We start from the raw sequence: 27,063 nt of genomic DNA on the forward strand, positions 1-27,063 counted from the left end.
CTCAGTTCATCAGTTTCTAGTTCTGATTCTTCAGAGAGAGGCCATTTATCCGACTCCTTTTTAAGCCAATCCGGCCACTTCCACCATCTGCTCTGTAGCAACATTTTGGCATCGCACCCTCTAGAGGGAAGATCAGCTGGATTGCTTGAGTTTGGTACATAATGCCAGTCGTCCGGATTTGTGCATCTCCTTATTTCAGCTACATGATTTGTCACCAAAACACTCCAGTGGGAGTCTTTTTTGATCCATGTCAGAACTTCAGACGAGTCACTCCAAAGGTACACTTGGCACTTTGTCAATTTAAGAACGTCAGTGACTTGACGATACAGCCAGTGACAGTAGCTAGTTATAAATGCTCCAAACAACTCTAATCTAGGAAGAGTAACTTCTTTGGTAGGCGCTACTCTTGATTTACATAATACTAATTGTATCAAAAGTTTTGGAAGAATTTCTGTTAAATTCGGCCTTTTTTCGAGGCAAGCATTCAAGGAATTCCCATTTTCATCCTTCAATGATGCATCCAATACAGGTCGCACTTTCGTAGTCAGACTGGAATCCTTGATTACTGCTTGATGAGACAAATAGTGACCAGTATCACTATTATTCGGACGGAGCTATTTCAATTATACCTTCCTCGTGCCAGCCTTTAATAAAACCATCATATTCTTCGAAAAATCGCATCTTCTGCAGTCTTCTGCAGTATTGGCGAAAAGTCTTTCCTCCTCTTTATCTTTATTATCTTCAAGAATCCGATGACTATCCTTCCAAAGCAAACAGACTTCATACCTAATGCCCTCGATTACTTTAATGTTCTCTAGGAAAAATTTGATCGTGTCAGTGTCTAAATTCTCCTTAGTCTTAACTTCCGCCGGATCTTTTATGCCAATTGTCTCTAAATTCCATAGTTCTGTGAGATCCAAATAACAAAGTCCGACGGTATCAAGAAAGGTATTATGACTTTGCACTGGGCCTTGTAGGGTCCAACTCAATTTTGTTTCAATGGCAATAAGGTTTTTGTCAATTGGAATGATATTATTCGTCATCAACAGTCCGGAATAGTCGGCTCTTATTAACAATCGATATCTGGTGTATCTCTACCAGAATCACTGATTTTGATTTTATGTTCTCAAAGTGAGGAACATATATGTTTGAGTTTCACTCTAGGCATGTATCCACAAATTTTGTCTTTATCTAAAACCGATAATTCATATTTGAATTTATTTTCCATTCCTTGTATTTCGATATCAAAAATACCATGGACCTGAAATTCAGTTTTAACTCCACCAAACAAATTGTGGCTCAAAGTCTCTTGATCTAACGGACTAAATCTAGTCTCTTTATTTTGTCTTTCCGTAAGTAAGATCTTTGTGACCCACTGTCAAAAAGCGTTCTCACAAGTTCCTTTTTCTCATTATGGTCAATCTTCACCATAATAGTTTGGAGAAGAGTTGTTTGCAGTTTTTGGTTAGACAATAAAGTCTCACTCGTTTCGTTAGCTGCTTTAGATGCTTCCTTTTTTGAACTTCTAGAACCTTTTAGTTCTCTGCACATCACCTTTACATGATGTTTGTTGCAAAATAGGCATTTCACAGAACTTTTACACTTTTCGGCAGCATGCCCAATTTTTAGGCAGTTAAAACAAGCTTTTTTCTTTCTTAGTAAATTTTTCTTATCTTCCAATGAAAGGCTGTGCAGCTTAAAGCACTCATAAGAATTATGTGTTTCCTTGTCACACCAAACACAAAAATTAAGCTGTTTCTTCTTTGAATCTCCTGCATAAATACAAGCTGCTGTGGCTGGAACCGAGTCATATTTGTCTGGAGCAGAAAAACTTGTACAGGCCAACTGAAGACACTCTTCACTTTCAACTTCAATTCGGAGAAAATGCAATAAATTTTCCAAATTTCAACACTTTCCCTACGCTGGCGAGATCGCTCCCATGCCCTCAGAATATCTTCAGGTAGTGAAAACTCTACGAGGGGATACAGCATAGCTGCATAAATCTCACTTTTTACCCCCAACGTCTCCAAAGCTCTGAGTTGCGTCTCTAACTTATCATATAAGTTGGATAGAATCATATATCATTTTTTGCTAGCTTGAGCCAAAACCAACTTTAATAATTCGCGAATATAGATTTCTACCAATAATTCGTCTCGTGCAAATCGAGATTTTAGCTGCTTGATAGCTTCTTTATAATTCGCGCCTGAGGGAGCATAACTATCTATGAGCTCTCTCGCTGGGGATCCAACGACCGTTGCTTGTAATATGTATTGAAATTTGTCATCGTCATCTATATTTACATCTTCGTCGATCTTCTTAAACTGTCCCCAAAATCCTAACCAATTTCGGGTCTCCTCATTCAATTTTTGAAGCTCCAACTTTGGTAATTTAAAGTTACTTCTCGTGGAATTTTCTAAAGTTCCAGTTGTAATTACAGGAGTGGAATTCACCATTTTGTTTTCTACTTTTGTTTTTAAACTGATGTATTTATCACGATATGTTTCATTCGTGTCAAAATCAGCCAAATATTCACTTTCGTTTTCACTTTTCAACAAAAGTTCCGAAATTTGTGACTGAACTTCATCTAGTCTGTTGAATTTTCCTTCCAACTGTGAGCTCAATACTTGGAGTTGATTAACTTCCACGTCAGGCTTTAGAATTTCAGCATCTAAAGCATTGGCAGTAATCGTAAACGATTGCCTTAAGAGGCTTACCCTTTCGTAATAAAATTTCCATGATTTTAAATTCAATATGTCCAATATATTCAAATAATAAAGGATATAATCAAATAAATCATAAACTCACTTGATAAATTCCAATACGAAATCGATGTTTCGTTTTCAAACCGTTGTTTCGTTTTCCTCAAATAGCCATTCCGTCCTGTCACCGGACGCCAGTTGTTTGAAATTAATCAGTTTTTTTACTTATTTAATAACTTAGGACGAATGGTAATATATTTAAACCTTTTAGAGAAAACCTTTTTAATTAACAACGAACCATTTTATTTATTTAGCATTCTAAACATTACAAAAGGAAGTAACATTCCATGCGTTATCACGCTCAAAGTAGTATATAAAACAACATCACTGTTGCCACAAAAAATCTACATTATAATGCACATATTAAATTATTGTGTATTAACTGAGTTCGTGCACGTTCCTGAACAGAGCTAATTACATCACGCATAGAATGAAAATTATTTAAATAATCATTCATAATAAAATCATATTTAAAAAATGCAAAATTAAATTGTATTTCAATATTTAACAGCCATAAATAATGTTTAAAACATTAGATTAAATTTATAGATATTAAAACCAATTAATTTAAAAATAATGTGACGTCATTCATTACAACATTCAAAACATAAAATTCTATAAAATATCATAAATAAAAATTTTATTTCAAATAAAAATGCAAAATTAAATTCATTTTTATTATTTAAAAGTCATAAATAATAGTTAAAACACGGAATTTATGCATAATAAAAGGCATTATGTTTTAAATAAAATGACAACAAAGTATCGGTTACCATAAATAACTTGTCCAGCAATGGGTTTTTAAGTCGTATCGCTCGCCAAAAAAATTGCCAAAAAATCACCAAAATCCGTGCAACCGTCTACCAAAGTAGCACCACTCTTTCTTTTATTTGTTCTTTTACCGAAGAAACTCTTTCTTCTATTTGTTTAACTTTAGTTTCAACAGTGTCAATTCTGCCTTCCATAGCCTCAAATTTGTTTTCTATTATGGAAGTAATATCTCTTTTCATTTCCTCTTGACCTGCTTCAATTTTTTCTTCAATTGCTTTCATATCGCCTTTAAGGCCCATATCACACGGCGTTTGTTTCACTCGAACAACTGTTTTGGACAATATTTTTAACTGGTTTACTATTGAAAGAAAGATGTGCGACTTTTTCCTTCCTTTCCAAAAAAATTGCATCAGCTTCGAATTGTATCAGCTTGTTTGGGTAATGGGGAACCAGTTTCCCCTGTGTTAACCCCAAAGCGATCTATGGTGATTGGCTGCTGTGACAAAGCAGAAAAATTGTTCCAAACAGTTGTTCCAACGGTTTGAAAACGAAACATCGATTTCGTATTGGAATTTATCAAGTGAGTTTATGATTTATTTGATTATATCCTTTATTATTTGAATATATTGGACATACTGAATTTAAAATCATGGAAATTTTATTACGAAAGCGTAAGCCTCTAAGGCAATCGTTTACGATTACTGCCAATGCTTTAGATGCTGAAATTCTAAAGCCTGACGTGGAAGTTAATCAACTCCAAGTATTGAGCTCACAGTTGGAAGGAAAATTCAACAGACTAGATGAAGTTCAGTCACAAATTTCGGAACTTTTGTTGAAAAGTGAAAACGAAAGTGAATATTTGGCTGATTTTGACACGAATGAAACATATCGTGATAAATACATCAGTTTAAAAACAAAAGTAGAAAACAAAATGGTGAATTCCACTCCTGTAATTACAACTGGAACTTTAGAAAATTCCACGAGAAGTAACTTTAAATCCGAAAACAAACCGCCATGTAACTTTACTTCCGAAACAAACCGCCGTGTGATAGCAGCTTAACGGATTTCATCTCTTCCTTAACGGATCCTTGGCCCAATTTCATCTCGTCCTTAACGGATGCTTGGCCAAATTTCATCGGTTTAACGTCCCCTTCCATCTTTTCTTGAAAAGCAACAAATACAGTCATCAAGAGTCTGAATTGGTATTCCATCGCTCTTGTAATTGGCATTCAAAAATCCCACTTCTGACACCAAAAATTGTTGCGTGCGTACGGGTTCGTTATGAAATGAATGTACAAGTCCGATGAAAAATGAAGAAAGTTTATTATTATCACAAAAAAATGCTTAAATTTCCTCAGATATTCGTGCAATATTACAATATCTCACAGTAGTTATCTTTTAACTACTCAAACGTTCAAGAGAACTTAATTCAAAACAGCTAAAGAAAGCTAATCCGCGAATTCTCTACAGTCAACAAGAGCACTTTTCTAAGCAAACTCTTAAAACAACAACAAACTAACTGAATTGAGAGGTTTTCTTCCTTTTTATAAGATTTTAAATCGCGCGCGGGAAATTTCTGGAATTTTCTCGAAAGCAAAAAGAGATATTTATTTATTAAATGTTAAATGCTCTTGTATTTTTAAATTTCTGGCTTAGCTTTCCTTAAATATTCGTCACGCGTTGCACTGCACGGGTAATAAAACAATTTAATTTATAATTCAACTAACATTAGCTATTTAAATACGAAATCCGTAACAGTATGTCTGCGTAGAAAATTTACACATAAAATAAGTTAAAAGCAATAAAATAAACTATTAAATTAACAATTAATCATGCAATACTGGTTATTAACAATTTTGTATGCCTGTTTAGTTTTTCTATTTAAATAATCTTCATTTTCAGAACACAAAAAATATTTCCAAAAGACTTTGAAATAATAGTACAAACACATTAATAAATTAAATTTTAATAAATAATGGGATATAATTTAAAAGACAATAATTTAATGTAACAGATTTAGATCGACAAATTTGCCCACGCAAATTAATTATCAGATTTTAAAATGTTTTATTTCATGAATAATTTTGATTTTTAAATATGGCATTTGAACTTATAAACATGTGTGGACACTGAAAAATTAATCCAATTTTCAATAAGTTTTATTATTGAATAATAAATTCTCGAAGTTCTACGCTGTAAGACTAGGGTTTAAGTTTGCATAAAAGTTCCTATGTTAAATAAAAGAATTTAACTATTTATGAATATGAATATAACTTTTTATGATGACTGTTTATGAATATGCCCTTTCTTACATTCAAAGGTAACTGTCGCGAAAGGTGGTTCAAATTCTAAGGCGAAACTTCTACCGTATCTAAAATTAATCTTTCTAAAAGAAGAACATCATATCTATATCTATAATTGATCTATGCAAGGTTAAGTTAAATATTTATTTACAATATATACAGTTAATTGGTTACTTAATCAACATACGGAAAATTCTACTAATCAAAGGATATGGCTTAATGCGCCATTCCCGTGTAGCATCTATCATCTAACTTCTACTTCAGGTGAGGGCGCTGCTATCGCTGTATGACATCATATTTCTCTACAGTAACATATTTGCACAATACCGTTTCACGATGTTTATGATCCTCGTGTAATTTTGCGATCTTGTTTTAATCAAAACAGCAAAATTTTGATTTTCATAGTTTTTTTTTTTTTTTTTTTTTTTTTTTTTTTTTTTTCCCCTTTCAAATTTAACATATATGGAAAACTTGTTTCCACACTCAAAAGGCAAGAAATTTGTTTTTGTCATATCCATCGTCCTCAAGTTATGTCAACCAAATAATACGTAAATTTCAGTAATAATAACTAAAAATTAATTAACAAAGAAATCGCATACAAGAAAGATAAGCAGCTCCTGCTACCGCTTGACTTGATGGCAAATCGGCGTAAAATGCTTGTACCTGGGCTGATTGTGCGCATGCGCTAACGTAGATGGTGCGAATACTTTAGAGGCTATTCGGACCGTCGGTGCGATTAGCCACTGCGCGTGTACGACTGAGTGATCACTTTTAAAAACTTCGAGAACAAAAAGTAACGTGCTGTTATAAATTCGTTGCTGCTCCTGAAGAATAAATCTTTGACATGCGGATGGAGGCTTTCTTTCCTTAAAAATCTCAACCGCCATCAAAGTGTTTGTTATAAGCATACACTCAGAAGTCAAAATTAACATTTAAGCCATACTCATTATTAAAATAAATATTGAAATTGTGGTTCACTTATATAAAACAAATGCTGCAACCCTTTCATTTAGAATTCCTCTGCTCCTCGGCTAGAATTACGATTTATCTCAAAAACTGAGAAGCATAGGAAAGGGCTCCGGCTTAATTCAATCTCTTTTCTTAACTGTTGTCACAGAGGTCTATACCGTAGTGGAGAAAAGACTGAAAATTTCAACATTCATGGAATTTCTACTAGGTATTAGTGATGGTAGTTATATAAAAGAAGGAGAAGCAATTTTGATTTCCAAACAATTGATAATGTACAGTATTGAAGCCAGAAATACAGGAGAAATTGAGATAGAAGCTGTATGAATTTCAGTGCAATCACTTGGCTATTGGTGGGCCAGACTATTAACGTATTATTAGAATATCAAAAATGATAAGAAATTACAAATTCAAACTGCAATTATATTCGCTCAGTTTAATGTAACGCAGGTTAAATGTTAAATGTGATGTTAACAAGAAATATATTGCTACTATACAAATATTTTTGTATTTTTTGCTTGTAAAATTTACAAAAAATAAAACTAGAATCTGGATTTATAATAATATTTTATTTTAATAGTATGTTTTTAAACCTAAATTAACCCTTTTACTGATTTAATTCAATTAAGGGCACCATATTCTTGACTAAAAATAGAAACTAGATTATATTGAGGAAGAATAAAATCGCAGTATTAATATGGTATACTAATGCTAAAAAATTAAATATTAAAAAGGGACAACTGCAAAATTACTTCTAATTATCATCCCTTTAAAATACAAATATGACTAACAAGTTGTTATTTAAGCTTCTAATTCATACGCACACATCTTTGAATTTGCTTGTAGCGTGGTTTTAAAGTCCTTGGGTAATGATTTAATGATGAAGCTTATATGCCTGTATACTAATTTAATTTGGAATATATGTATAATATTTATTATAGCATCCAGTACAGCAGTGAGCTACAGCTGATAACATTAAAAGAATACGGATGGCACGTTTTTATATGTCTTTCCTGAAATTCGCGTAAGTTTATTAACAAGATGAGTTGCTAATAACACAAGGCGAACTTAAATCTGAAATTAATATCTCACTTACTTTCCATAAACTCAGTTTATAATCTTTGGAATGAAAACGTTTCTAAACTCTTAAATCAAAAATCTAATATTAAAGTACGAGAGATATTCAAGTCCAAATTAAGACTTTTAAAGATCCCAAGCTCTTAAAGGACCTTTGATACCCCTTTTAAACCTTCCATTCTCCTTCTCTCTCAATCTGGTTTCTCTTCACCAAGCATTCCATAGTAAAACCGGCAATGGTAAATTTTTGTAGTGCCCCTTTCCTTGAGTCCTTAAGGACCTTTTTATGGTGGTACCTTTCTTTGCTGCCTAAAGCACGTGCTTATTTTGCTTAATGGTTAATCCAGCCGTGAACATATTTAAGTTGAGAATTATAATCACTACGAGTTAATACATGCATTGATTTATTTTTTAAATTTGTATTTTTAAATGTTTTTTTATAAATTTTTCGAAAACATTTTTTGTACTATAACCTATAAAATTTTTAACATGGTTTTAAAGTAGATGTACTTCTAGGCCCACCTGCAAAAAATTAGAGATTTTTATTCAAAATTCATAGAACACTGATTAATATAGGATTATTTACCAGTTTATTTTTGACACAGATGGCAATTACACTTTTCCTAAAATTTACTTCTAAAATGGTGGTTAATTGATCTAAATAAACACATGAGCTTTCTGCCTCATAGAATGAATGCCGTCGTGGAGGGTATTCTAAGAGAAACTGGTTTATATTTATGTTATGTACGGAAAAAATACGAAAACCCTATTAAGTGGTCATGTTGAGATTTGAACCTCAATCTAAATGCCATTGTCCAAAGGTCTTATCAATTTGGCCATTGACTGGCCCTTTTAAAATGAAGAAATCGTTTCTTGAATTCGTGCAAAATCAATTTTAAATTTGTTTTTTATAACTGTCTCAGAAAATTAAGAATTTCCTTTTAAGAAATTTAGCACCTAAATAAATTCGGTATCATGTAAGATATTACATTACTTGGTTTATGGGATAGCTCATAAGGACCAACATTCTAAGATAAAGTTTTCTTTCTGGAAGATTTATTGACGGAAACTTGCTCATGTTCACTTCACATTCGTATAAAAAGCAGAGAAGTGAGCATGCATCCATTCTGTTGGCGCGAATTTCTGGTTAAGTCGAAATACCAATGTTCAGCAATTTTATCACTCAAGTATTGACAACCTCACAGTGTCAAGTAAAGAAAAAAAGGAAAAAAATAAAGCTACTCACAGTTTAGCATATTTTTATTTATGGTATTGTTTGACAACAAAATAACAAAAGAATAAAACAATCAAAATAAAATATTAAAGTAAAAGACTGCTTTTATCCGAATGGTGAATCTAGGCTGTTTCTTGTCAACTTCCATTTTTTCAGATAAAATCATATTCACAAAATGCGAAGTTACTGTTTGCATTACATCTTTACGAAGTTACTGCTTGCAATGCAGATATGTTAAAAGTTCTAAATCTTTTCCAATGATTCATAACTGCTCGGCAGCTAAAAAGTATCTTAGGCAATTGGCAGAATGCTAAGAAAAGGCAGTATGAATACAGGGTAATTGGATGATATCAGTGGCAACCACAACTTGCTGCTACCATGTCATCATACTGCTTCAAAATCACATTGCCGTGTTCGTCAAAATAAAGTAACGAAATTGACAGTAGTTTATCTGGCACACAACATGGCTGCAGCACATTCGGTGCCAGAGACAGTTCGCTTGCGATGCTCTGCATTGTGGCATGATTAGTAGGGCGTTGGTTTTGCCCCAATGGGAAATGACAATGTCCTTTGCACTGATATGCATTATAACCTTTGGGGCTGATGATCCACGCAGCCCAACCCATACGCTCGAAGTCGATGTATAGTTGGTAACGTGCGCATGATTCATTTTTGGTACGTTGTGGAACATTAGATATTCCTCCACCACGTTTTATTCTTGGCGACTCCGCAGCTGGAGCCGATTTGACAGGTACTTGGTACTTGTTATAACCTTAAATAAAAAAGAATAAAATATTACTCATAATATGCAAATATATCTTTAAGTGAGGCAATACAAAATAATGAAAGGACTGTGATAATTGTTTTTAAGGTTTAATAACTGTTAGTTAAGTTAAACACTATCCTATCTTCTCTAAGCGCACGTCATTCCGTTATAACAGAAGCTGTCATTCGTTCATGACAGAAGCTGTTATATGCTCATAACAGAAGTTTGTGTAATTTAGTAGCAAGTTAATGGGTTCAAAAACTAGATAGGTTAGTGCCGAAGTGAACGTTGCATGTTGCCTTGGAAAAGCTTAGCGCCTGCCGTATTCCTCAGCAATGGTAATTGTTCTTGTTTACTGTTGAAGTTAGTAAATTACTTTAAGTACTAATTGGTACGAAACCAACCAGTCTTGGGTTTTTCAAGAGAAACTTTGTTTTTGTATATTGGCAAGTCAATTCGAAAAAAAACAAGTCACTTCTCATTTTGCTTACTCATCTTCGAAAAGTTAATGAAATGTTGTTTTATTGTAGTTATTCCGTGTCTTGAAGAGGTTCAGCAGTTCAGGGTGATAATTTGCCAGCATCTTGGACATATCTGAGTGTAAGATCGTTGAACAGGCAGAAGTGTAGTAAATGTTTGCAGCAGAGTTATACAGTAACGGAATGGCAAATTGGTGTGAAGAATGAACAACTATCGAAGCTGATTTTTTTTCTAGATAACTGAACATAAAAATTAAAAATGCGTCCTTATGACCTCTTCGACATACTTCAAACATAAGGCTTTCAATATGTCTTTGTTTCGTTAAGTACATGTCTTTTTGTTCATTGAGAAGGCGTTTGGAAGTCACAACTGTCCAACTTTCATTGACACACTGATGTGTTTAACGAGAGTTGGAAGTCACAACTGTCCAACTTTCATTGACACACTGATGTGTTTAACGAGAATGTATTAACAGTGCCTCTACCTTTCACTCTTTGTTATTCTCTCTTTGTTGTTTTCACTCTTTGTTCTTGTTCATTCAATTGAACAACCATTTTCTTTCATTTCTAGGCAACAGAAGAAATCAATCATAAGGAATATTTATCAGATTAAAAGAAATGAAAATATCAGTTTTGTTACATATGAGTTCGGGTCTTATTGTCATGGGAGCCATTTTGAGCTAGGACTGATTTTCTGCAATTAGCATTTTTTGAGCATTGGTCAAGAAAGAAAATTACTGGTATATAAAAAAATGTCTTGATTCGTCCCCTTACAGAAGGAAACACGGACTTACCGCTTCTTTATGCTAGATTCTCAAAAATATGCGTCAGAGCTACCTTACTGGAAATGACACAGATTCGGAGATCTTGTGCTTAAAATTACCATACTTAGTACTAGGTTTGTTACATAGTATATTATTATGAATATTATATACTGCACTATGATATATTATTGTATGACAGTTTTCATTCTATTTTATTGGTTCCCTGATTTATAGAATAATGTAGCTAAGAGCATCTTTTAATATTAAAGTTGCTCAAAAAATCAGGAAAGATGTTTTGTGACAAAGCAGAGACGTAAGTTGATTAGAATTTAATTATAACCTCCGAGTAGGCCAATACTCAAAACTGAGGATAATTTGAAGGCGATTCGCACTTTCGGCTATTATTATTTTTATAGAAAAAGAGATTCTGACATTGTTTATTCGATTGCCAGCTAAATAATGTAGTCTTAGAACAGAATAGCCGCGTCTTTTACTCAAAGATTTATTTCATAATGTTATACCACCTACAGATGAGATTTCATAATGTTATACCATCTATACAGACCTTGTGAGAATTGAGTGAAAACCAGTCAAAGTTTATTCTTTTCAATCTATAATATACATATTGCTATCACTATTAAATATTATGCATTGTCATTGGAATATTGCTCATTGCTCTGTGCTGCGAAATAGTTCAATAATGCGAAGATATTTATCTGCATTGATATAAAGGTTGAATTGCTTAGAAAATCGCGAAAGATTTTCTTCAATAAAAATAGTCATGAGGTCAGACAGCTTAAGAAACCTTGCTTTAAGATGGTCAATGACTCATTTTCATTTCTAAATATGAGTACGTTAATGGATGGGACTCGAAAAAGAAATTTGCATACACGTTAAGATTATAGCCATTTCTTCTATTAATGGTAACCGTCTGGAGGATAAATTTTGTATAAATCATCTTACTTAGTGTTGAAAGTTTTAGAGAGCTGCAGCTTCTTGAAGCAGCAGTTGCAGACAAGAAAATCAGAACAAAATACCATTGTAAATTCATGGGAGTTTCGTGCATTACGAAATAACCCATTTGGAATTAATGCCACGTCAAAATTCTATTCGAATCACATTTCTCTAATCCCGTCAACTTCAATCCATCATCTTTCTTTTATGTACCGTTGACGGGTAATTACTTTTTTATTTTTTTAAGTACTCCTCTCTTCAGGTGTGTATCCTTCAGACAAGACTGTAATTTTTCGCATACCACTGAATTTCTAGTTTACGTACCGGGCAAGGTACCATGAACCCCAAGGGAATGTTTGGTTATAACTTAAGAAATGGCATACGTGTGAAATATGATTTATTTTGCAGCAAAACATTTAATTTTTTTATATAGATAACGCTGTAATACTTACATATTTTGTTTAAACATTATAGCACCACATTAACATTCGTTTCTTAATTCGGATTCCTTATAAGGTCTTTATTAAACCAGCCAGAGTATCCTTTCTTAAACTCCTAACACCTACTTTTATGATACTTGTTTTTTATGAGGAGAAAGAAGGATTATGAGAAACTACAGGATGATTTGAGGTCTCCCTGAAGTCCAGGCTTGTAATCTCACGCGATAATGAGGTCTGGCTCGTTATATGAATTACAGTAACCAACGATATTTTAATTACATAAGGAAAGAAGCAAATATTTTGAAAATAAAAAAAAGATCATAACATTAATGCCTGTACAAATATAAACAATTAGAGACACTTAAAAATTTTATTATACAGGCATTCTCATTTAACGCGATTTTACTTTGACTAACGCTGCGAAATTAATTGCGACGATCACTTAATACTCGTGGTATGAGTTTAACTAACGCGCCATTAAAATTTATCATACCAAAATATGATGCAGGTCTCGAGAAGTGCCTTTTGACAGTGTGGTTCAGAAATCTTTGCAAAGACTAGTTTCGAAGATTTGATGCAGAGAATCTTAATAAATTATTGGATACAAACTGAGAAGATCTGAAAGACAGTGATCTTGATATAGAACTGCAGTGCATATCTGAACACAAAAAATGAGCTGAATGCGAAAATGAGATTCCAAGACGATTAAGGACTATCTTCTGGCCACTGTGGTTAGGGAACCATTATAACTGCAAAGATCTTGTTTTGGTGATTTGCTGTACAAAATGTTAGATTTACTGGATTCGAATTCGGAAGATCAACTGACAACGATCTGCTTGAAACTGAACAGCAACGTGAAAAAAGAATTACAACGAAGAAAACTGCATGAAATATTTCACATTTTAGATTCGCTTCAACAGCGAGAAGTGAACATGAATTCAGATATTTACTGAAACATTTTCATTTGCCAATACCATTTTGCTTGTTATTATAGAACTGATAAGAAAGAAAACTAAACTATTCAAACGATTCTTGATTACCTTTTAACTTTTTTGTTTAGCAATAAAAATTACAGTAACTGTTGTGGCTGCAAGCTTTATATTTTCTAAAGTTTTTTTATAATAATACCATTTATATAAATTGCTAATACAGTAGTTAAATCATGAAAAAAAAATGTAATTTCAATTGATTTTATTTGAGTAGAGTGATATTATGATACGTGGCAACATCGAAGAATTAATTCAATGGCATTAATCAAGAGATACCTGCATTAATTATTAAAAAATGAATAAACAAAATCACATTTATTTAGACAAAGATAAATTTATATTATCATCTAGTATATAATAAGAATAAATAGCTAACAGATTTTATAAAAATCACCTTCAATCTCTTCAAGTGCGTTCGAATATTTTTCTGTCTGTAAATAAGTCTCTTGATTTTGCTTAAATGTTTTCGATTTTTATTGCCATTCAATAAAACAAATTATTAAAAAAATTATTTTAGAACACAAAGAATGATACTGTAATTTTCTTATTTTATTGTATTTTGGATTTTATAATTTGTTTATTAGTCCAAAGGGGCAATTTAACCAGAAGGACTATTAATTTCGTTTTGGAATTTTGCGTTGATTCACTGTAAACGGCGAATCACTTTTTAAATTTTTGCCACCAAATATTATCGTTCTGTATTATATGTAAAGAAATTAAATAATGAAGAATCTGTATAAATGCATGTATGTTTCTCGCATTATGATAAAACAACGGTACCAAGAGCCATCAAATTTTGAATAACGCACGTCTCCCCCGGGAATATGGGCATCTGGGAGCCCAAATTTGGAATTTGGAATTTATTTTCCTATTTCATATTTTTTGAAGCATTTATGAGTTTTTGATTAAGAAACTCAACGATGGTCAAGCGAGCATGCAACACTGTACGGAAAAAGAAAAAAAAAAATTATCTCCAGCGCTCGAGATTATGCATCGGAAATTTTAAAGATAAAAATTATTTTGCGATATTGCTGTTGAATTGAGTTTTATGGTTTAAATGCGAAGAACATGATATTTAATAAAGGTCACACACAAAACGTTAACAACACCCCTTTGGACATATATAAAATCTTAAAGCTTTCCGTTTTTTTAATTCTTATATTTATTAGAATTTTATTTATTTATTTAGGTAGTAATTTTATCTTGTATTTTTTAACAAATTTTTACCCCTTATTCTCAATCGATCAATGTCTGACTTATAAAGATAACTCTCTTAGAATCGAAGATGTAGGCAGAGACCTATCTATAAGGTCGCAACGAGATAATTTTTGTCTCCAAACTGGCAACTTTGAGGATATTTTGTAAACTTGGTGACATTCTGGAAGTTTGAAGGAAAAAGCAAAGCCCTAGGGACGAATTTTTTAAAGGTACCAAAAGCACTTAAGCAGTCCCTTAAAAATGGCTACTTTAAAGTCGAGAATTAAGCAGTTCGGTTATTCACTCATTTTTGTGCGGCCATATTAAGCTTATGCTTGGTGAAGCTGTAATTTTAGTGATGTGTGATATTCCTTGCATGTTAAAGAGAGTTCACTCTATTTTTCTCCTTGAGCTATTCATAGTTCTTTATCGTATTGTGTGAGCTATTATTTATTATAATAAAGTGTTAATTCCTTCCTGTACATCTGTCATAGCCATTAAGAAGATCGCTACCAAACTACAGTATACATTACATTACATTAATATTGTACATTAATATTACAGTATACATTGATATTGGCCTGTAATTTATTTTCTACACGGATTTATGGTGCAACATAATGGAGCAGTTGAAAGATTTTCTTCTTTTCTTGAACTGTAGAATGGGGGTCCGCCGAAAACGTCGCGGCAAAAACATCGCGGATGAAAACGTCGGGCAGAAAACAACGCAAGGAGAAAACGTCGTGGTACAAAACATCGTGCAAGAAAACATCGCATTTCTAAAACATCATGGTACAAAATATCGTGGTTGAAAATAAAGCAGTTAAAAAACTTAGCAGTTTAAAAACATCGTCGTCAAAAATATCGTGTTAAAAAATAAAGTACCTACAAATCATCGCATGACGATAACATCGCACACGTGCGTTTTAAAGGTTGTAAATGCTTGTTCGTATAAAGGACATAGAGCGCAAGAAGGAAAGAGTGACTCTTTTACTTCTATATGCCCTATATTTGACTAATAAATTTTTGCTGAAAAAAATAAGAAGGAAACTTAAGCATTTAAAAATTAAAAATGAGTAGAAAATTAATGCAACTTAAAAAAGCTTAGTAAAATTTTAAATTTATAGAGTTAATAAACAAAGGTCATTCATAAATTAAGCTTTATTTTATAAAGTTTAAATGATAATTTTTCATGAAAAGTACAGTTTAAAAATGCTTAGAAAAAGCAAGATAAACAACTGCATGAGGTTACCTCCATAAAAATTGCTTAGTTAATGATCAAATTATTTTCTTTCACATTTGTTAATAAGATATTATTTTAATGAAAATTACATACCGTTTTATTTCCGTTTGTTGTTAATGTGTCGTTAGCAGTTCCATGTATAGCGTGCAATCAATTTTTTGGATGTCGATTTGTTAGTTATGACGAATGTCAGTTGCATAATATGTCACTATGCGATTTGAAAAACGCATGTATGCGATTTTATCGTCATGGGATGATTTGCAGGTACTTTTTTTTTAACACGATATTTTCAACGACGATGTTTTTCAACTGCGAAGTTTTAAAACGCTTTATTTTCGACCATGATATTTTGTACCACGACCATGATATTTTGTCCCACGATATTTTTATGTTTTCTCTCTGCGATGTTTCTCCCACGATGTTTTGTACCACGATGTTTTCTCCGTGCGTTGTTTTCTCGGCGTCTGCGATGTTTTCGCTGAAACCATAGAATGCTATCTAAAAATGCAAAATTTCTTTTCTCTTTTAGTTTAAAACTACAAATTTTTGAAAAAGAATGTATATGGAATGAAGTAAATGTAAGCACATTCAAAAATACAATAATGGCAATTAAAATTTATTTCGTTGCTTTTACCTTCTGGTGCAGACAAGAAACTTCCAGATTTTTGTCTGCTGTCATCGATGAATATTACCAGGAGAGGTTGCTTGTCAGTACGATTTCCTTTCGCAAACCTCACCAAACCTTTAGGGATAGGCTCATTTTCTAAGCCTCTGACGCTCAAGGCTAAGCCTACGAAGACAAAAAGAAGTAATTATTAGTAATCATAGTTAAATTTTTGTATAAATGATATATCATCTTTTGTTTGACTGATAAACCAAATTACATTTTTTCATCGTATTACACTATGTGTAGGCTCTGTTGCAACTTATGAACTTTTTTCTTATTCTTATTATTTACATTTAACAACATTGATAAGTGAAATTTTGCTTATCTTTCTTAATGAATATCCACAGGAACGCTTGGAATTCCTTTTCATTTTTATCACACAGAAGCTTTATTTACAGCTATGTACAAGAATTGTATGCTTACATTAGAACATTCATCATGTTTTTCTGGTTGCCACTACATCTATCTCAAAAATCCGCAATGCGGTAAGAAAAATATAACAAGCTAAAAGTAAAAAACGCTGCGCCCTCTCGTGGCCAGCTACATAAACTGTAACATCCTCCCCCTCGATGAACTCTTGGTTCATCAAAGGATTGGATTCTGAAGTTATCTTAAACACTAAATGTTTTTAATGTTCTACAGGTTTAAATGTTCATAGATGCAGTGTTCGCAATTTAAGTTCATTGTATTCAGTTCAAAGAGTTCAAGTCTTTTCTAATGGGTACAATAACTGCACAAGACGACGAAGATGAGTTCCATTAGCTAAACGGACAGTGCAAGCCCTTATTTTCCCATCTCGTCCTGGATAACACTTCTGTGCAACTCCCATCTTCCATAATAATCTTGGTAATTTTTCTTCATGTACTAGAACTACAGAGCCTTTCAAAAGATCTGTTACAGCATTACCTCTCTGAATTTGTTTTACGTTTCTAATTTCAAGTAAGTATTCTCTTTTCCATCTTTTCCAAAACTCTTCTAATAACCTTAGCCGGTATTTATATCGCCTTGTTAAATTTTCTTTAGTTGAATCAGGTTCAAGAATTTTGCCAGATGGTAAGGATGTCAGTCTTCGTCCAACTAGAAAATGAGCTGGCGTCAGCGGTTCTGGTTCTCCAACTTCACTATAAACATACGTCAGTGGACGCGAATTCAATATCGCCTCAATTTCAATTAAAACTGTTTCCAGCTCTTCAAATTTAAGTGAAGCCTTCATGAGTATTTTCTTCAAACATGACTTGATAGATCTAATAAGCCTTTCCCAAAAACCGCCCCACCAAGCCGCCTTCTCCACATTGAATTTCCACTCAATACCTTTATTACCAAAATAATTTTGAACTTCTGTGTCCTTGATGGTATTCCATAGTTTTTGTAAATCCTTGTCTGCTCTTTTGAAGGTTTTTGCATTGTCTGAATATATTATTCGACATACTCCTCTTCTTGAAATAAATCTTCTAAAGGACAGAAGAAAATTATTTGCTGTTTGGCTAGACACAAGTTCCAGATGCACTGCTCTGGTTACAGCGCATGTATACAGAGCAATATAAGCTTTCCCAGTTTCATCCTTTGTACTCATAGGACCAGCAAAATCAAGGTCCTACAACTTCGAAGGGATTTGCCTCTGTTATTCTTTCGATTGGTAAAGGAGCGATATCCTGACTTAGTGGCTTGGCTTTAAATCTGTAGCAAATCACACACTTGTTAATATTACTCTTTACACGCTGTCGACCCTTAAGTATCCAAAATTTTTCCCTAATTTGCGTTAAAGTTTCAGCTACACCAGCGTGTGCTTGCATTTCGTGACAATCTTTAATGATATGATCTGTGAAATGAGACTTCTCAGGTAGTATTGCTGGGTATGTTTGATTATAGCTTAACTCAGCATTTTGAAGCCTTCCTCCTACTCTGAGTATTCCATTTGAGTCTACAAATGGATTTAATGTAAATATTTTCGAACTATGTATGCTTTGTTTCATCTTTAATTTCCTTATTTCTTCTCTAAAATTTTCTTCCTGAGTTTTCTTGATCCAGAAATTCTCTGCTTCATTCATCTCTTCAGCCTTAACATGTCCAATTCTTCTTAGTTTTGGGTTTTTCAAATTACTGATAAATCTGAAAACATAAGATGTTATTCTATATACCTTTTATATGTCACTGAAGTTCTCGATAGGAATGATATTTTCAACAATACAGTTTGCTGTTAAAATTTCTTGCTTCTTTCCTTTTCGTTTCTCAGAATTGTTATTTTATCATCTTCCTTAAAATTTCTCGAAGATCTGGGCCAAACGTTGTTATCTTTGACAAGCCAAGGTGGTCCATACCACCACAGTTCATTTTTTGAAAGGGTTTCTACCTTCTGTCCTCTCGTCAATAAGTCCGAAGGATTCTCATGGCTGGGACAATAATTCCACCAATCTGGATCAGTTTTCTCTTGGATTTCTAGACACCTATTTCGTACAAATTGTTTCCATTTTGTAGGATCAGCCTTGACCCAATGTAATACAATTTCTGAATCTGTGCACATATAAATCTTCATTTCTATGTTTTTCAACGAATGTCGGATGTATGTGATGAGTCGAGCTCCTATGACTGCTCCTAAAAGCTCCAGTCGAGGTAACGTAACCCTTTTTATGGGAGCAACTCTTGCTTTGGACATAACAAATGATGTTTTTGTTAACTCATTTTCATTCAAATATACAACGGCACCATATCCCTTTTGGCTACTATCTGTAAAACAGTGCAATTGAATATTCGACAGATTTCCTTTTGACAGATTGTTGAAATAATGTCTTGGAATTTCAACATTTTTTAATTTAGGAATTTCATTATACCAGGTTTTAAATCGATTCTGCAATTCTTGATCAAGTGGTGCATCCCATTGGTAACCTCTTTGCCAACATTCTTGCATCATCATTTTAGCTGCAACAACAAAGGGAAATATGAAACCAATAGGATCGTATAGTTCGCCCGCAACTTGAAGAATCTTCCGTTTTGTTATTTCCTCAGCCGGATCCTTGAGTAATTCATCTTTGATTCGAAATTTCAGTTTATCTGCTTCATGATTCCAAATATATCCTAACAAAGTGCTATTCATTCCGTCTCCATTAAACTTCGTATTTTCAGCTGCATTCCAAATCGCATGTAATTGGGCGTTATTGCTCCTCCACTTTCTCATATTGAAACTAGCAAGCATCATAATTCTTTTCACATCTTCATAAATGTCCGCAGCTTCTTCCTTATCATCTGTGAATCAAATCTATCTTATGAATCAAATCATCTACGTAAAAATTTTTTTCAAGAAGCTGACAGATCTTTGAATATTGTGCTTTCAACTTTCTTGCGTGATGCTTTATAGTTGCTGCCAATAAAAAGGGGCTACAGGTTGCTCCGAATATTACACGCGTCATTCTTAAAATCGTCGGTTGCTCCTTTTCCCTTGAAGTCCAAAGAAATCTTACTGCATTTCTGTCCTCATGCTTCAACAGAATTTGTAGAAAAGCAGCTTCGATATCTGCAGAAAATGCTATTTTGTGTTAACGAAATTTAATTAGCAAATCTAATAATTCAGGGTTTAAATTTGGTCCTGAATGTAAGCAATCATTTAAAGATAGTCATGAGTATGCGAGGAAGCATCAAATACGACCCTTAATTTCGTAGAATCGTGATCTTCTCTGATTACACAATGGTGTGGCAAATAATAGATGTTTTCTTCAGAATTCTTCGGAGCCTTTCAGCTATTCCTTTATTTAGATAATCTTCAATTACCCTTGAATACTTGTCAAAAATTTCAGGATTTTTCTTAAACCTTATAAGTAAACTGTTCCATCTGTTTAAGGCGATGATATAATTACTACCCATTTTGTTCATATTGTCCTTCCAAGGTAATGAAACTTCATAACGATTGGTTTTATATTCAATAGTTTCTTCAAATCTACGCATAACTTCAGTGTCATTTTCATTTGCTGAATAGTCATGTATTCCAATTGCATCTAAATCCCAGAGCCTTTTTAGAGCTGCACTAATTTCCAAATCATGTGCATGTGAAGTATTCTCAACAACATTCATTACCGTAATTCTGGAATGAAGTGTAGAAACATTACTTAATGCTTCAGTTCCGCTTATAGTGTAACCAAATAAGGTTTCAGAGGCAACAAGACCCTTTGATAATCTTTTAACCTTCCCAGTGACTATTTTCCAGTAATAATCATTACCAATTAATACTGATATTTGAGAGTTATGGACACCTATATCTGTAGCATCAGCAAGTCTTATCGAATTTTCCTTACAATAATTAAGTATTTCCTTTCTTGGCATACCAATAAAAGCTTGATTAATTTCTGGAGTTTCAAGAGCTTCAATTATTATTTTCCCAGGTCCACATATATCTTTAAGAATAACCTTAACCTTTTTTAGCCTTTTAACTGTAGGCTCAGTAGAGCCGAAGGTGTAAATCTGAAGTTCTTCTTCCCCCACAACACTTAATTTTAATTGTTTTGATACTTCCGTCAGGATGAAAGATTTATGAGAGGCAGAATCGAAAATGAGTCTTACATTTTTTTCTTCTATTCTGACCTAAAGCTATTGCATTTGCAGTTTGTAAATAAACTCTATTTTTGTTATCTCTTTCCAAAATTGACGCCACCACTGTGTCTGTTTTAAGCTCACCTTTATTTTCCCGTTTATTTTCAAATTTATTATCATGTAAAATAGTATTATGCCTTAATGAACATAAATCACAGCGTATATCCGAGCTGCAACGGGCAGATGTATGAGACTTACGATAGCATAAATAGTATCTGTTAGCCAATTTTAATTTTTTCTTTTTTCCTCAATTGGAATTGCGCAATTTGAAGTAGAATGTTTCAAAGATTCATTTTCTATCTTCCCACAAAATATACAATCGGCTGTTGATGTATTCGTATTCAACGACGCAACTGCTGGAACAAAATGTTTGTTTTTGAAGACAGTATGATATTTCTCACTTTTAATAAGGTCTCGCGATTGATGTTTATGTTGTTCGGTTCTAATGTTAAACTCGGAATAGTTTGGCGATGTTTGGAAAAACGTACGCTCTCTGCTTTCAACTTCCTTCTTCAGAAATTCCAAAATGTTAGTCACTGTGGTTTCTGTGGCAGGGGTTAAAGATCGATTAAACTCTAAAACCAATTCGCTAGGAAGTATCCTCATTAACAGTGGGCATAACAAATAGCTGTAAGAATTCGAAGTAACGTTAAGGGAATCAAGGCTTCTAATTTCAATTTCTAAGCTATCATATAAGTTACGTAATATTTTAATATCATCCATTTTTTTTAACTGGCTTTAAATTCAGCAGATGATTCATATGTGCATTTATTAAAATGTCCTTTCTACCAAACCTTTCTTTCAGAATATTTATTGCCTTAGCATAATTTTCGGCAACTAACGGTAATCCCTTTATTGACATTAAGGCTGTGTCCGTTAGTAAAGATGTGAGGTAATTAAATTTGTCTACATCCTTTAAAGCAGAGTTATTATGTATAGCAGATTAGTTTTGAGCCCAAAAACTTTGAATTTCACATATTTCGCCTTTAAATTTATTTATGGTTAGTTTCGGAAGTTTAGCGCCATTTGTATTTGTGTTCTCTACCGTATCTATAGTAGCAGAATTAGATGGCAACTCATTTAATTTAACACATTTTCTATTTCTAAATATTCTACTGATTTTCGATTTACACAAGGTAATTTTATTTTTATATTCCAAGCTATCCTGTATTTCAGTTTCGTATTCTTTTTCATCTGTTAGGATAGATTCGATTTCAGAGTTCAATATTAGTATATCGTTTTCATTTTCATTTAAGATGGATAAATCATCCTCTAATAAATCGAATTTAATATTATCCGATTCTATTTCCTTTTCCATTTTAGCTATCAGTCTTGTTACTGATGTTCTTAATATAGCGCTTTTAACTTATCCATCTTAATAATCAATATTCAATCACTAATCGAACAATAATAAATACTTAAATCACAATATATCTAAAGATCACTGTTATCTCGGAATTTCGGCACCATGTTGCAACTTATGATCTTTTTTCTTATTCTTATTATTTACATTTAACAACATCGATAAGTGAAATTTTGCTTACCTTTCTTAATGAATATCCACAGGAACGCTTGGAATTCCTTTTCATTTTTATCGCACAGAAGCTTTATTTACAGCTATGTACAAGAATTGTATACTTATATTAGAACATTCATCATGTTTTTCTGGTTGCCACTACATCTATCTCAAAAATCCGCAATGCGATAAGAAAAATATAACAAGCTAAAAGTAAAAAACGCTGCTCCCTCTCGTGGCCAGCTACATAAACTGTAACAGGCTCTTTTTAGGTAAGAAAAAATTAGAATTACTGTGTTTTCTAGCGTACCCCCCCCCCCACAGTTTTTTAGCATCAGGTTGTAAAGAATATGCCTTTCACTAAATGCAAACCTATGACAAATCTTCAATAAGACTATAAACGACTTAATCGCTATGAACCTTTCGCTTCTAGCTGTTAAACTTTATGCCAACCTAATACAAGAACCGACTCCTCACAGCGAAGCAAACACGAACTGACATTCGGTCTACGATTTCGCCGAGGCAGCCGCACACACACTCACCTTCTATAATTATTTACCGAAGATTTGAGGCCTAAGAAGTAGCAGAGACAGTCATAACAAAAGCGAGATTCAAGTTACAGAGAAGTAGCAATGAAGATATCTTATTAGACACTCTAATGTTAATATTATTATACATTATTACTGGAATGTAGGTTTCGGTTAAAGAAATAATATTAAGATAGTTACTTATAGTCTACCTACGACTGCTTTCGGCTTTCTTATCTTCCTACTGTAACCGTGTCCTTCGTAAATAAAATTATTTGCATAATTTTGTCCTCTTGACTTTCGAACGATGAATTTAGAAAAAAAAAGGGGAAGAATGCATATTAATCTATTATTAATTAATTATCGTACTAAATTGCAGTTTACTAATTAATATACTATAGCACATTAATTAATTAGCATATTGCAATTATTAGTCGAAAGGGGCAATTTGTCCTGAAAAACTATAAATTTCGTTTTGGGATTTTGCGTTGGAAACTATAAACGGTGAATCACTTTCAAATTGTTGCCACCAAATATTAAAGCCATGTATTACATTTAAAGAAATCAAATAAGGAAGAATCTGCGTGAATGTATGTATGTTTCTCGCACTTAAATAAAACGACGGTACCTAAAGCCATCAAAATTTGAATAATGTAATCTTCCATAGAATATGGACATGTGGAAGCACTAATTTGGAATTTGAAATTTGTTTTATTATCGATTTCATATTTTGTAACACTTAACGAATTTTTGATTAACAAAGTGAACGATTTCAAAGCGAGCAATGGCAACACTGTACGAGGAAAAAAAAAATCTCCAGCGCACGAGACTCTGTATCGGAAATTCTAAAGATATGCTCATTTTAAAATTATTTTGCGATATTGCTGTTGAACTGAATTTTATAGTTTGAGTACGTAAAACATGATATTTAATAAATAAAAGTGACACGCAAAACGTCAAAAAAAAATAAATTTTATTACCCTGATGAAGTTACTCAAGGTATTTTCTGGGCAAGAACTTTAACAAAAACGTTTTTCTTTACAATTTGGACCATAATTTAATTTGTTTACAGTACAAAAATCCGAAGTTTGCAGAATTTTAAGCCCAAAGTTTAAGACATCGGTTTTTAATTTTTAGTGCTCGAGGAACCCCTAAGACTATAAATTTTTGAGGATGTTTACACATTTTTAGAACTATTTCGACAAGTTATTGAAAAAAGGAATGTTCTTCAATAAAAATTTCTGGCAACACCTTATTATTTTGGAATGAGAAATATCGTCCGCTATTTATTCTTCTTCCAAAATATCGCATGTAAACTAGCTGTGGATTGAATTCTATGTTTTTGAGCTTTCCGAAGAGAAATATACCTATTCCATAATTCAAAAGCATTGTGAAATGCATGGTATTAAAATTTCTAAGCGCAAAATAAGCAGCATTTACTACTCGGAAAAGGAAAAACCGTCAGCCATTACTTCTAATTGGAATGAAAACGTCAAGCGAATATTCAAAAAAGGTATGCACTGTTTCTAACTGTAAAAGATTTAAATATATCTGTAGCAACAATAAATAAAGTAATAAACAAAGAAAACTAAATAATTAATAACAACTTATAAATCTAAAAAACATAACGTTCAGGAGCTTTTACCGATGCATGTGTCTCAACACAAAACAATTTGTAGAACATTGTATGGAAATTATTCGGCAAGAGATGAATGGAAATACATTGATGAACCTTGATGAAACATAAGTTCAACTATATGATTGAAACAAAACAAAAAAAAAAAAAAAAAAAATTCTGAAATGTTTCAGATTTTAAATTACGTCCAAAGGGGCGTTTTTTAACATTTTGTGTGTTACCTTTCTTTATTAAATATCATGTTCCTCGCACTTAAACCATAAAATCCAGTGCAACAGCAATATCGCAAAATAGTTTTAAAACGAGCATATCTTTAGAATTTCCGATACAGAGACTCACGCGCCGGAGATAAAAATGTTTTTTCTGCACAACGTTGCCATTGCTCGCTTTGAAATCCTTGAGTTTGTTAATCAAAAATTCGTCAAAGTTTTAAAAAATAGGAAATCGATCATAAAACAAATTTCAAATTTCAAATTTGGTCTTCCACATGCTCATATTCGTTGGAGGATTACGTTATTCAAAATTCGATGACTCTATGTACCGTTGTTTTATCACAATACGAGAAATATACATACATTTATGCAGATTTTTCATTATTTAATTTCTTCAAATATAATGCAGGACTCTAACATTTTGTGGCAACAGTTTGAAAAGTGAACCGACATTTATAAGTCCGACGCAAAATGCCAAAACGAAACTAATAGTCCTTCGGGATTCAAATCCCTTTGGACTAAAAAAAAAAAAAAAAAAAAAAAAAAAAAAAAAAAAAAAAAGGTCTATTTATTATTGAAAGCGAAGAGAAAAAAATGCACAAACCTGGTTTCATCAATGCAAAGAAAGTTTCAGTAAGGGCTTTATGATTGTTGTAGAGAATTCTCTTACAGTGCGAAGTTAAAAAATAAGAAGCATTAGAAAGCAGAGCAGAAAAAGTCCGGTTTTGTGCGCGAATACCTATATTAGAACAACGCTATATATAAATCTAGTATATGTTCTAAATCACGCTTTCGACATGAAAAACGCAATTTGAATTTCATCAATCGGCCCTATAGAACGGGAGATATAGAACTGCTCTCTTTTAGTCCAAAGGGGCTTTGTCCCTGAAGGAGTATTGTTTTCGTTTTGCGATTTTGCGTTGAATCACTATAAACGGCGAATCACTTTTCAAACTGTTGCCACCAAATGTTAGAGTCCTGCATTATATTTGAAGAAATTAAATAATGAAAAATCTGCATAAATGTATATACATATTTCTCGCATAGTGATAAAACAACGGTACATAGAGCCATCGAATTTTGAATGACGTAATCCTCCTACGAATATGGGCATGTGGAAGACCAAATTAGAAACTTAGAATTTGTTTTATTATCGATTTCACATTTTGTAAAACTTTAACGAATTTTTGATTAACAAAGTCAAGGATTTTAAAGCGAGCCATGGCAACGTTGTACAGAAAAAAACATTTTTATCTCCAGCTCGCGAGTCTCTGTATCGCAAATTCTAAAGATATGCTCATTTTTAAAACTATTTTGCGATATTGCTGTTGAACTGAATTTTATGGTTTTATGTGCGAAGAACGTGATATTTAATGAATAAATGCAACACAAAAAATGTTAAAAAAACGCCCCTTTGGACGTAATTTAAAATCTGAAACCTTTCAGATTTTTATGTTTTGTTTATTTTATTTTATTTATTTTTCCTTTTTTTGTTGTGTATATAGAACTTATAAATTTTGCTTTGGCCGCAGCTTGCTAGTTTTTAAAATATTATTTGATTAATTGTTAAATGGTTCGTTTTGCAATGTACGTGGTATTCGAAAAATTCTTTTAAATTCTGATCTGTGAACATTGCTTGTAATCCCAAAGCTGCGTAAAACAAAGTTTGAAGATCCGTGGTTTAAGTATAAGAGCTGATATCATTTAAGCACTGGTACATTCTTGAATGCAACTAAATTAAGATCTTAACGTTGTTCTCTATTTTTTTTTTTCTTTTTACGCTTATTAGCACCTTTTTCTTAACAAAAACTTTATTATTATCTGTGCATTTAAACCGTAGCAAAAAAAAGTAACAATATCATTTATTCTTTTTACAGAAACATTGCATTTCTTATTTACTGCGTTTTCGGTACTAAGGATAAAATATCGATTTTATGAAAGGATATATATTGTCGCTGCTTTGGTAATGAGAGCCCGTTTGTCAT

At 32.7% G+C, this 27,063-nt stretch overlaps 1 protein-coding gene across 1 annotated transcript in view; it reads right to left on the minus strand.

Moving 5' to 3' along the window:
* Nucleotides 1–9,118: 9,118 nt before the first annotated feature.
* LOC118204153 (bone morphogenetic protein 2-A-like) overlaps nucleotides 9,119–27,063 on the minus strand; it is a 96,800-nt gene continuing 78,855 nt past the window's right edge. Inside the window, exons 4-5 of the mRNA XM_035376476.2 lie at nucleotides 16,577–16,732; nucleotides 9,119–9,882 (exon numbers count right to left, since the gene is read on the minus strand). Coding sequence (XP_035232367.1) covers nucleotides 9,461–9,882; nucleotides 16,577–16,732 — 578 coding nt within the window. The 3' untranslated portion in view covers nucleotides 9,119–9,460. The remainder of the gene's footprint in view (nucleotides 9,883–16,576; nucleotides 16,733–27,063) is intronic.

The sequence above is a fragment of the Stegodyphus dumicola genome, chromosome 8, assembly GCF_044657685.1.
Source record: "Stegodyphus dumicola isolate Sdum_Otavi_A_Nest chromosome 8, ASM4465768v1".
Lineage (NCBI taxonomy): Eukaryota > Metazoa > Arthropoda > Arachnida > Araneae > Eresidae > Stegodyphus > Stegodyphus dumicola.